Source organism: Mus caroli, chromosome 9, assembly GCF_900094665.2.
Source record: "Mus caroli chromosome 9, CAROLI_EIJ_v1.1, whole genome shotgun sequence".
Classification (NCBI taxonomy): Eukaryota; Metazoa; Chordata; class Mammalia; order Rodentia; family Muridae; genus Mus; species Mus caroli.
In genome coordinates, this window is record NC_034578.1 from 69,462,706 (window position 1) to 69,475,225 (window position 12,520).

Here is a 12,520-nt window from a genome sequence, read left to right on the forward strand (position 1 = left end):
CCTCCTCCTCCTCCTCCTCCTCCTCCTCCTTCATCTTCTTCTTCTTCTTCTTCTTCTTCTTCTTCTTAGTTGATTTCAGAATCTGGCATATCACTCTTCCCAAAAATACCAACAGAAATTCTTGATGAACACTGAGAAACTAAATGCCCATTTTACTTGGACCACTTTGATACTATATGTATTTTTATAAATGGTATCTATCCTCTTGTATACAAATAAAAGGTGACTGGCTCCATATCTGTGCTGTTTAGTTCATTTCCAAAATTTATATATGGTCTGGAGGAAATTTTTTTCAAATCAAGGAAATATAAAAGTAGCTTTAGTCCCAGCACTTAGGAGAAAAAGGCAAGTAGATCTCCCTGAGTCCAGGCCAACAATGTAATGCGTTCAAGGCCATCTAGGGCTATATAGTGAAACCTTGTCTATGAAAGAAAAAGGTAGGGGGGAGATTCATTCATGTGATTTTCTTTTTTTTTAAATTCTGTATGTGAATATCTTAGAGAATTTTGACCTATCTTTCAATATTTATTTGACATTAATCTCTAATTTTTTATTATTTATTTATTATTAAAATCTAATCATGTAAACTCCTAATATATAATAAATTTATCATTTTTCTTCATTGGATATTAAAAAATAAATCATATTAGTAGTTGGTTTAAGATTCCTAGAAAATGCTCCTGAATTGCATATAAGGTGTAGTATATAATTAAATGCTAGCAAGTGAATATATGTTCTCCCACTTATTAGAAAAAATTATATCCTTGTTATATTTATAAAATCAACATAGTGCATGACAGAGGCAAACCAATTATTAATTTATTCTGCCTCTTTAGGTACAAAGGATGCTTTTATGCAAGGGCATGGCTACCTTAGTATCCTTTTGAGACTTATTTCTAGACTTTATACCGTATGTTTTAAATTTTCTTTAATTTTTTTACTTTATAAAGTTCTACTTCTTCCCTGTGTGGCTTCCAGACTTGATTCCTAGCTCCACATTAATCTTTCTCAGATCCTTAAACTGCTTCTATGAAGTAGTAGAGTGTAGATATTGTAGTGGGTTGTAGAGTTTGGAGTTCCACCTTTTTTTTCTCTCATAATGTGAATGGTTCTGGTTAGGTTACCTGACCTCTCGACCCTGATTCCTCATCCTCACAATGTAAATCACAGAAGAACCTGTTTATAGAGCTTGAGGGAATTAAAGGAATTGCTTATGGTCTCTGAAAGTACATAGCACACAGGAGATAGTATGAAAGTGACCATATGGTTGTTACTGTTGTTAAGTCAACATCCATGGTTTTATGTTGCTCTACATTTTACTGAAAATGAATCTCCCTGATTTTTAACCCATTTTTCATTCTAGCCTACCCATATTATTTCAAAAATCATTGCTGACAATTCTCTTTTTTAAACTTGTATACTAGCCGGGCATGGTGGTGCACGCCTATGATCCCAGCACTCAGGAGGCAGAGGCAGGCGGATTTCTGAGTTCCAGGACAGCCAGGACTACACAGAGAAACCCTGTCTCGAAAAACTAAGAAAAAAAAAGAAAGGAAAAAACTTGTATACTGAGTTAGTGTTGTAGAACTTACACTTGAGTGGTAAAAAAGTTGTCATACCGTTAGATTTTGGTATATTTAAGTGCACTACATTATATTTTAAGGAAATATTTATGAATGCTCTATGTTCATTTTAGATATTTAAATTTTATCACAATTTTCCACTAAATTATACTGCCTTATAGTATACTATAGTATACTGCCTTATAGTAGCTTCAGTAAAATTTAACCCTTGTTAAGCCTCAGGTTTCTTATCACTAAAAGAAACATCGTCATTCTTTATAGGGCAGCTGTAAACAAGTGCTTGACTACTTTATGACCCATCTCATACTTTGAATGCACTTGTGATTTTGTGATCCTCCTGCAGCAGTACTCTTACCAGCTTGTTATTTGACTAGCTAGACAGGCTTACTGCTCTTTTCTGTATCTTTGATATATGAGATCTTAGTGATCTTAATCTTCCACACTAAAAATCTGTTTTATCTGCATCATTGTGATGGATGGTGCTATGAAAGGATTTTATGCCTGAAATAGAGTAGACAGACACAGGCATAGATCCTAATTAAATAGTCTGTAGCTTCAGTAAAATTTAACCCTTGTTAAGCCTCAGGTTCTTATCACTAAAAGAAACATAGTCATTCTTTATAGGGCAGCTGTAAACAAGTAGAAACCATGTATGGAAGGAAATCAGTGGATCATGTTACTAACTCAAATAATTCACCTTAACATTTAAATTATTTGGCACTGGAGAAACTAGGCACTTAGTAAATGTACATTGTTGCCACTGCTACCTCAGCTGCTGCTGCTCCTGCTGCTGCCCCAGCTGTTACTACTTCTGTTGCTGTTATTTCTTGATGACAGGAGACCCTGCTGACTGGATATCTGTGGAATCTCATGGCTGAGAGTTTTAGTGACAGTCCATCTGTACTGTAGTTATTTATAATTTTGACTTACAGTTCAGTTGCAATATATTCTTCTCAGCTATTGGTAATTGACATCACAGTGCTGTAATGAAATATTGTGCAGTTTTCTATCACCAGAATTGAGTATGATTCTGTCTGCTTTGTCTAAAGACTATGGAACAATTCTGACTTACTGTAAACTAGTACAGAACCCTCTCTTCTTAGAAGGACATCAATCCGTTTGAGCTGACATTTTCTTCCTTAAAGACAACCTTTTTATTAATTGACATCAAGTAGGCATTTCCAGAATTCCATAGCTGCTTATCCAACCCAATTTAATGAATACATGGTACCGGTGAGCAGTATTTTTATTCTTCTATAGAATGCAGAAGTCATCTTGAAAAGTAGCACATGTGTCTCCAGTTTTAGGTCATATTGAACTCAGCCATGAAATTGCTGTTGTTCCCCCTTTTCTCTGTCTCCTCTCCCTGTGTTCTCTAGGGTGCTTGTATAGACTCACTGTATAAAACAGAACTGAAGTCAACTATTGTGTTATTTTCTGAGATGCTTGTCCATGCTGAAAAATTGAGAATAGAAGGATCATTCTCACCCAGTGTGATGGTATGTGTCTTTAATCCCAGCACTCAGGAGACAGGCAGACAGATCTCTGTGAGTTTGAGGCCAGCTTGGTCCACTTAGTGAGTTCTAGCAATCCAGGACTACATAGTGAGATTTGTTTCAAAAAAGGAAAAAGGAAGAAAGGAAGAATCTTAGCCTTCTTCATGGCAGAAGAATCCATGGTAAATACATTATCTATAGCTCAAGCTTGTAAAGAGAGTCTAGTTCATTGAATAAAATATACTATAAAATACCTTTTGAGATAGCTTTCAGTAATTACTTAGTTCTGAGTGTGATTACTAAGTCTGTGCTAAGCAGAGACCCCACTATCACACTGCTGTGGTAAATTAGGTTGAAAGTTGTGTTTGGTTTGTAGAGTTAAATGATGTAAAATGCATTTATAGATACAAATATGTTTACTATTCTTTATTAACCCCTTGAATTCAAAGACTACTAGAGAGAAATAAAAATCAAAAACTGAGTTTTCTTGAATTCCTCCATCTAATTTCACAATCCCCGAGTACTGACTTTTAGGCTTAGCATCAGTGGTACTCAGTAGCTGTTTCATGGTCTGGTGCAGGTAATTTCCTATATACTCATGACACTGATGCTAGTTACCCACCTTCTGTACACAAGGCTGCCAGGAATTGGAATTGTAAACATTACTGAAGGGTATGGTCTGTGTCCCTAAGGTAGTATAGAAAAGGTGCCAGAGCAGTAAAACAGGTAGTCTACACTGAAACCATGTTCCTCACAGGGATACATAACCAGGTGATTTCTATGATTTTTTTATAATACTACATCAAAAGTAATCCAAAAAGCCTTACATTTGAAAATATTTTTTAAAAAGGTACTTACTAAGTCTGTGGGTGTGTGGTATATAAGGAGCTAGTTCATTATTTCTTATTAATTTCTGACCTCAGTTGGAGGGCAGCTCTGAACCTGGTCATAATCCATGTTGTAGAGTCTAAATGTCATATTCATTTCATATCCCAAAGTTAGTGAGAGGTAAGAAGAAAACTAGGCTCATCTATGACACATTCATTTTGGGCTCTATCCTTCTGTGAATCTCTATATGGTGACTGTGATATGAGGTACTAGGAGATCTTCTTTCTAGATCTCAGTCATTAAGATCGCAAACCAAATATTCAGGAACTCAAGCAGTGTTTCCTTATCAAAGTAGATGCATTACATATATGGGCTTTGTGGGAAATTTCATGTCATAGGTATGAAATGTGCATGAAGCTAAAATGGTTTCTGCCAGCTTAGACTTCCTCCATGACTTCCTATAATAAGCAGAGAAGAGTGAGAGACCAAGTGAGATGAAAAGATAAATTAACTTCCTTGTAGTTCATCCATTTAAGGCAATCTACCAGTCTCTTCCATTGATTTTGATTGATCGTCCCTAAGACTAGCCTTTTTTTCTCTAGTATGAAATGATCTATTCATTCTCAACATGAGGGTTTGATTCGATCATCTAAAGCTAGATGATCCATTGATAAGGACATTCTTTAACCCTTCTGGTACGTTATAGGTGATAAATCAAGAGTGGGATTCCACAGGCGGTGTGTGTGTGTGTGTGTGTGTGTGTGTGTGTGTGTGTGTGTGTGTATAGCTATTGGTGATCTAGTTTTTGTTACATTTTTGCGGACATTGTGTTTTGTTTGTTCCTTATCTGTCACCTTAAAAAAAATCTAGAATGATTATTTGTACTCCTTAACATGTATTTATTCCTGTGCTTGAGGTCAGACCTAGAGTTTGGAACATGCTGGCTTCTTCTCAGCTGTTTACCTAGCCAAGTACTAGAGCCATATCCCTACCACTGACCATGTTCCCAGTCTACTGGATAGCTGAGGTGATGTCTAGCTGTAGATGATCAAATCAAACCCTCATGTTGAGAATAAATAGATCATTTCATACTAGAGAAAATAAGACTAATCTTAGGGAAGATCAATCAAAATTAATGCCTAATATGTTTTAGTTGTGGTGGAAGCATGGTAGAAGTGAAAATGATCAGACAATTGATTTTCAGACTTTTTCCATGGTAATAATAATAGGTAACACTTATTGATCATGTTAAGTATGCCAGATACTCTTTTAAAAATAGTTTGCATTTATTCTTTCTCAGGAATTGTTCTGTGCTCTTATTATCCTGAGCTTATGGAAAAGAAGGGTATAGTAAGCCAAATAGTTTGCCATAGGTAATGTAACTGTTAAGTAGATAATCTCAATTTTAGTTTTGACTATCTGCCTTCAGAAGTAAAACTACTAAGTCTTGTTGTTTCTTTGGTTGTATCTGTGATTCCAGGTGCAATTCTTCCTGCCTTGGCTGATAGCCAAGGACGGGGTAAGACTTAGTTTCTCTTTCAACAGAAGCGCAAGTGATAAGTGACACATAGCACTGGGACAGTAGTCTAATCCCCCACCCCCATGTGTAGGGCATCACTCTGATACATGGCAATTAGACAAAAATATCTAGAATGATATTTCTGCTCCTTAACGTGTATTTATTTCTGTGTAAAACATGGCAAAGAGTCACATAGAATTAGTCTTTTACCAAGATTAACACACTCATGTTTTAGGATGAAAAAAAAAAATTTGAGGCAGGGAAATTTCCCTTTCTCCTGACATGGTAATAAGAGAGCCTAATTAACAGGAAAAGGGACTGTTAAGAAACAGTACAGTAGAAGTGTGCTGTGCAGGCCATATGCTTAATGTGCTCTGTGCTTTAGCTTTATTGCTTTAATATTTTAGGCCTCAGATTTTCTCATCTGTAAGATAAGGGCAGTTATATACTGAAATCTTCGGACTCCAATGTATTTATCAGCCGATTGAAAAACCAAGAAAAATGGGAGCATCTTGTTCTGGGTATTGATTCTGAAGTTACCTGCATAGAAACAATGCAGGGAGTACTGGTGCCTACACGTGAATGTTCTGCAGGCATCTCTTCCATGTGCTCAAAACTGAGTTTATCATCTGTAGAAATCGTTCATACCCTATGAGTTTCTTGTTTTAGTTAATGCCTCTGACATTGTTTTGACTTGTCAAGGCAGATTTTTATGGTGGATTGTGTTTCTTTCTTCTCATAAAGCTATGTCTGGTAGACTTACATTCTCGTTTCCAATTTACTAGTTGTGTTCTAAACTTTTAGGTTTAGTATGGCCATTTAACCGTCATGGTCTTCCCCTGGAGTAACCTGCCATCTCTTCAATTTTGTCTTTTGACTACTGTTTTATTTATGTTCTTTTTGTGAGATGAGTCTGTACTGTTTCAGTAATGTCACTGCTATCTTGGTTCATAGTATTTTTATTTAATTTTTTTCTATTGGGTTAGTCTTTTTTTGCTAACTCCTATTCCTCCTAAAGAGCCAAGGTTCATTGTGCACTCTGCTGTCCCTTTCTTGTCTCCTGAGCATAGTGTTTCATGCCTTTAAGAAGCCATTGTACCATATAGATATTTCTTTTCTAAATATTTATTTCAGTAGGTTTCCTTGACAATGACCTCCTCAAGAGGAAAGACTGTTTGATTCTTGGGACTAGAATACTTAACACACAGGTTTGTGCACAGTATGGTAAATGTCTAGCTAAGGCATCTAGCCCATGCATCAATCTGTTCACACATCACAGAGAAAATGGTCAGAAAGATATTCTTGTGTTTCACTGTTCTTTCATAGTCTGATGCTGTCTTTTTTAGTCCTATCTGAAGTGGTTCACGTTACTACTTTTGCTTCTAACTTGCTTGAAATCTGAGTTCAGTCCCCTTGTGCATGTGCAGAAGCACCTTGCTCACTGAGGATCGCCACAGCACTCTTTTAACAAAAATCCTTCCATTGAAGTTTACATTTGTAAAGCTAGACTGTGGGACACTTAAAATGAACCCTTCCCTTGCCTCATACCATGTATGTGTATATAGTATGAAATAACTCTCAGAAGAGCATACAACTATAATTGAATCACAGTGTTCACCTCATGTGTAGCCTTGTGTTAAGCAGATGATCTGCGAAAAATGATCCATGCATTTTATTTAAACTGTAGAGAAAAGGGTTTTACTTATAGAAATTATTTTTGAATTATTTATTTTATGTATATGAGTACACTAGCTGTCTTCAGAGGGCATCAGATCCCATTATAGATAGTTGCAAGCCACTATATGATTGCTGAGAATTGAACTCAGAACCTCTGGAAGAACAGCCAGTTTAGTAACTGCTGAGCCATCTCTCCAGCCCCAACATGTTGAATTTATCAGAGATCTATTTCAGCAGGTTTCCATGGGGAAATAGTAATAAAAATTACTTATTTTCAAATCATGTTGAAATTAACACTAATGTTCTTTGTAGTGAAATCTTCATGCTTGTTTAGAATAGTACACTACATTCTATAAAAAGCATAGTACACACTCAAGAGTTGTCATATAATTGGCTAGTAGCAGGTCATTAGTCAGAACTTTGAGCTTAGGAAAGTGACTACATCTCAAATTATAACTATTTCAGCAAGTATCTTTAATATATTTAATTTAGGTAACAATTCTTTTTCTTTTCCATAATTATGAGTGAAATATTAGTGTGTGTATTTAAGTTTATGAGTCTTAAAAATAGTTTATGACTCTTAATGTATGTTTTGTTGTATAAAATCACAGTATACTTTTCATTGATAAGTTTATAGTTGTGGAATTTACAGTATATTTCTAATTTATTTTAGAGTTGTTTTTCTGAATCCTAATGATTATTACATTTTTGGCTTTAAAGAGATTACTAGTATGTTAAATGCACAAAGCAGGAGAATTGAGATAATAAGCTCTTAGACCTAGTTGTTTTACTAACTTCTTAGTTTCTTAGCTGGTAAAATGAAGAATAGTGAAAGTCTTTGCCAGCTGTGTGTTGCAGAGGATTCACTTTGACCAAGTGAAATGCTATAGACTTGTCAAGGTGATTAACAGTGGTACTTGCTAGCATTTCCTATATTAGAGTAGAATGGAAAAATCTTAATATTTTTTAAGTTCTTTCTTGTTGCAACAGCTTGTTGTGGTTTTTCATACTAGATTTAAGATGTTTAAATGCTTAGAAATGAAAGTCTTACAATAGATTAATTTCAAAACTTAATAAAAAATATAAGTTTACTTTTTAAGGCAACTGTGTTCTTCTTTACATATAATCTTAAAGTTTTCAAATTTTTCCTATGTACTTCATTAAAGGAATGAAGTTGTACTGTATAATTTACATATCTATACCGTTAAGTAATTAAAAAATTTTAGTCCCCAATACAAATAGAGATTAAGGTGTTTTAATTTTTTTTGTGCAAATTTTAGTTTTTCAATTTTAAACTAATTGTAAATTATTAAATTATACTTCTAGCATGGTGGTTCAACAAAAATTACTCATTTTGTTACACTTTTATCTAATAAGTACAACATAGATAATTTATTTCTTTGCTTAATATCTTAAAAAGCGTTAGCAATTATAACTTTTTCTCCTTTTTAGTGGTAACACTATGGATTATTATTAAGTGCAGAATTTTCTGTATGTGAAACAGATTCTTTAGCATTTAGCTATAACCATATGCATATACCCTGATTTTTAAATTGTATTCTTTCAAGGGAGGGTGTATGCTAATACTCCATGTTTCATTGACTAACCCTGGGGAAGGCCATTAGGATAGTTTATTGTCTACCAGATACCTTCATCTGTCTGCATGAAATTTGTTGTAATAGCTTTATGTTAAATGTTACTCTTTATATATAACTATTTAGTCTTTATAAAATTATAAATTACTTTAACTTTTCTTAATGTATTTCAAGTCAAGTTACCTCTATATGCATCTTAAAATCAAATTTAATTATTTAGTCCTCAAGAGTTTCTAAAACAAAGGTCCTTTTAAAATTTAGAATTTTGCTTTTATATTATATTGGTTTTTAAAAACAAAATATGAAGATGCCATGTGTCTGTTAAAATTACAAAATTTTTTAGCAGTCAAGAATTTTTAAAATGTGTTTTGAATGGTGGATTTTATGAGGATTTACCCTCGAAATTCTTTATTTTTCCTGTTGGTTTTGGTTTGGGTTTTTTTTTTTCTGTCTTCAAAATAATTTATTGTATGTATATTACAATAGGTTTGTCGCATTTGAGTTTTGTACTTTGAGTAGATCAAAGTTATATGTTACTTTTTATGCCCTAAGATCAGTAAAATCTAGTGTAAACTGTACATATAGGTCTTTTGGTTACTTTTTATTCTTAAAGTGATTCTTGGAAGTTTTTTTACTAATATATTTTTTTTTAGTTTTGTAACTAACTTAGCAAAAAGAAACAGTTTTTTAAATTCTGTTTTTCTTAGACAGGAAGGAAATCCATGTCCTTTTTCTTGATCTGGGGATTATAGCAGAGAGCCTCACTCAACGTTTGGCAAGCACACTATCATTGAGCCATTGTCCTGTCCTGAAGTACAGTCAGTCAGTCATCTAGCACAGACATTCTGCCTGTTGTTTGTTTTCATTATTAAGTCTTTACAGCATCAGTCAGTTCTACTAGAGACTGTACATTACTTTAGATTTACATTTTAATTAAGCATGCCAAAAAAAACCTATTTCATATTTTCTAACTGTAAGTATAATATAAAATAATCAATACTTATTTTGTTTTTAAGAATAAAAACTGAAGCTCCCACTAAGGGACAAGAACCTGTGTCTAAGGTAAAGTTTGTTTTATTTCATAACTTCATAAATTTTTTCATTTGAAAGAATTGTTGCCACAATTTTGCAAAAATTTCAGTTGCAAATGAATGTCAGTAACAATTATAGTTGTATATAGTATGAAAATAATTGAGACTACAAATGTCTCATTTTAAAGTAAAATTGTCAGGTGTTTTTGTTTTGACAAAGAGATCATATATTTTAATTTGTCTGTTGCTTAGTTAAACTATTGAGGGATGGTAATTTGGGAGTTAAATTCCAACCTCAGTAAAACGTCAGGCATTTAACACAGTAGAACTTAGTATTTCCACTTGGCCTAATAGTTTAGGACATTTAAATCGGCAAAGAATATAACAAAGTTTTAGAATAAAAGGTGTGTGTGTGTGTGTGTGTGTGTGTGTGTGTGTGTGTGTGTGTGTGTGTGTGTGTGAGAGATTTTCAGTATGACTTTCAGCATGGGAACCCGCTTGCAGACGGTCTGGCAGTTCTTCCTGATCATCTCAAAGTAGTTGGGAGCTTCCCTTTGCTTTTTTAATGGTGGTTTGTTTTTAATCCTTTAATTTTTTGGCCACTTAGTAGAATGAAGAGAGTCAGATTGAGCATTTTTTTGTTTTGTTTTGTTTTGTTTCGAGACAGGGTTTCTCTGTGTAGCCCTGGCTGTCCTGGAACTCACTTTGTAGACCGGGCTGGCCTAGAACTCAGAAATCCGCCTGCCTCTGCCTCCCGAGTGCTGGAATTAAAGGCATGCACCACCATGCCTGGCAGATTGAGTATTTTTTAAACACCATTTTTTTTTTTTTTAAACCATAGAAAGTGATCTTTGGGGGCCGGTGAGATAGCTTAGCAGTTAAGAGCACTGACTGCCCTTCCAGAGGTCCTGAGTTCAAATCCCAGCAACCACCTGGTAGCTCACAACCTTCTGTACAGCTACAGTGTACTCATATACATAAAATAAATAAATAAAATAAATCTTTTTTAAAAACAGAAAGAAAGTGATCTTTGGTTTGAAAGGTTTTTAGCTACAAATAATTGTCTTTATTGGATGTTGCATTTTCAGATTGGTTTCTTCTTGAATGAGTTTCATTGGTTGTGGTTTTTTAGGAATCTGTCCATTTTTACCTAGGATGCTGAATTAGGTTGTAGTGTTGCTTGTGCTGTTTCTGATTGTCCTTTTAAATACTTGTGGGATGTACAGTGATGTCTCTTCTTTTGCTCTTGATAGTGACAATGTATCCTCCACACACACTGTTCTTGTTTTACATTGTTATACTCTATAAAGACAGAGAATGTAATTTTGTGCTTTATGTGGTTAATCTTTTAGAGTTATTGAAAACGTAAAAGTTGATTATGTGTTTTTATTTTACAATTTTAATGATTTTTATTTCCTATTAAAACTTTTTGCTTTTCTGTTTGATTTAAAGACCTTTCATTATATCTCATGTTATACAGCTTTTTGTTATTGTTTTTATTTTAAAATGTTTTCATTTTGGAAGATACTTTTGTTGGATATACATTTCTGGATGGAGAGTTATCATTTCCTTCAGTTGTTTCGAGTTCTTGACAAGATGTCTGATCATCATTTCACTATTTATACTAGGACATTTTTCTTGGGTTTTCCCTTAAGATTTTATTGTCATTTGTGATCTTTTAGGACTTGATGTGCCTAAGTCAGATGCTTTTGCTCATTTATATGCTAATCTATTGGTGTCTTTTTTATATTTATGGTAATTGATATTTTCAACTGTCTCTTTATCTGCTAGCTTTCAGTCTATATCTATTAAAGCAACTTGATGTTAGCCCTTGTAAGCCTTGTGCTGGTCTCCAGTACCCAACTCATTCATTCTTCTAATTTTCATTTTCTTTGTTTTTCAGTTTGGATATTCTCTGTGTCCTGACCACCCAAATTGTGCAACTGGGTTTTCAGTTGTGCCAGTATACTGACAAGCCCATCCATGAGTACACGTTTAGCTTTAAAGCTTAGTGTTTGAACTTTTTTCTGATTATCACTTAGTATTCACTTCTGAAATTTACATACTGTCCATGCCCATGCATGCTGCTCTTCCCCCCCCCCCCCCCCAGTTAAAGCATTTAAGCAATCAATTGTAATTTAAACGTTTTGGGCTGGAGAGATGGCTCAGCTCTTCTTGAGCTGCTCTTAGAAAGAACTGAGGTTCAATCCCCAGAAGCCACACAGTCTTAAAACCCTCTGTGACTCCAGTTTAAGGGAATCTGATGTCCTCTTCCGGCCTTCATGGGTATTAGGCATGCACATGGTACACAGACATACAATCAGACAAAACACCCATACACTTAAGTTTTTAAAAAGTTTTAAGGTGTGGGTGGGTAGATAGATGGCTTACGGACACTTACTTGTTCTTGTAGAGGACCTGGGTGTGGGTTCCAGCACCCACCTGGCAGGTCACAACCACCTGTAACTCTAGTTCCAGGGTATGCAACCCCCTTTTCTGACCTCTGTGAATACCACACATACATGTTGTATACATACATATATACAAACAAAACATTAATGCATATAAATTATCTATCTTGAATTAACGTATTTTTCTGTCTGAAGTACTTAGAATATAGCTTGGCTGGTAGTGTTTGTCAGGCATGCGTGAGGTTTTAGAGTTCAATCCCCAGCAGCCACATAAAGAGCCAGTTGTCGGGGCTGGTGAGATGGCTCAGTGGGTAAGAGCACCCGACTGCTCTTCCGAAGGTCCAGAGTTCAAATCCCAGCAACCACATGGTGGCTCACAA

General features: G+C 34.8%; 1 protein-coding gene across 4 annotated transcripts in view; it reads left to right on the forward strand.

Annotated features, from left to right (window-relative positions):
- The window catches only part of Znf280d (zinc finger protein 280D), an 88,818-nt gene that overhangs the window by 66,654 nt on the left and 9,644 nt on the right, over positions 1-12,520 (forward strand). For 2 of the 4 annotated variants that reach the window (XM_029481144.1, XM_021172781.2), the window contains exon 19: positions 9,715-9,760. The exons of 1 other annotated variant lie outside the window; for it this stretch is intronic. In XM_029481144.1, the coding sequence (XP_029337004.1) occupies positions 9,715-9,760 (46 nt within the window). Of the gene's footprint in view, positions 1-9,714; positions 9,761-11,632; positions 11,822-12,520 lie in introns of those variants that run through there. One more of the 4 variants, XM_029481146.1, reaches the window with a different exon arrangement.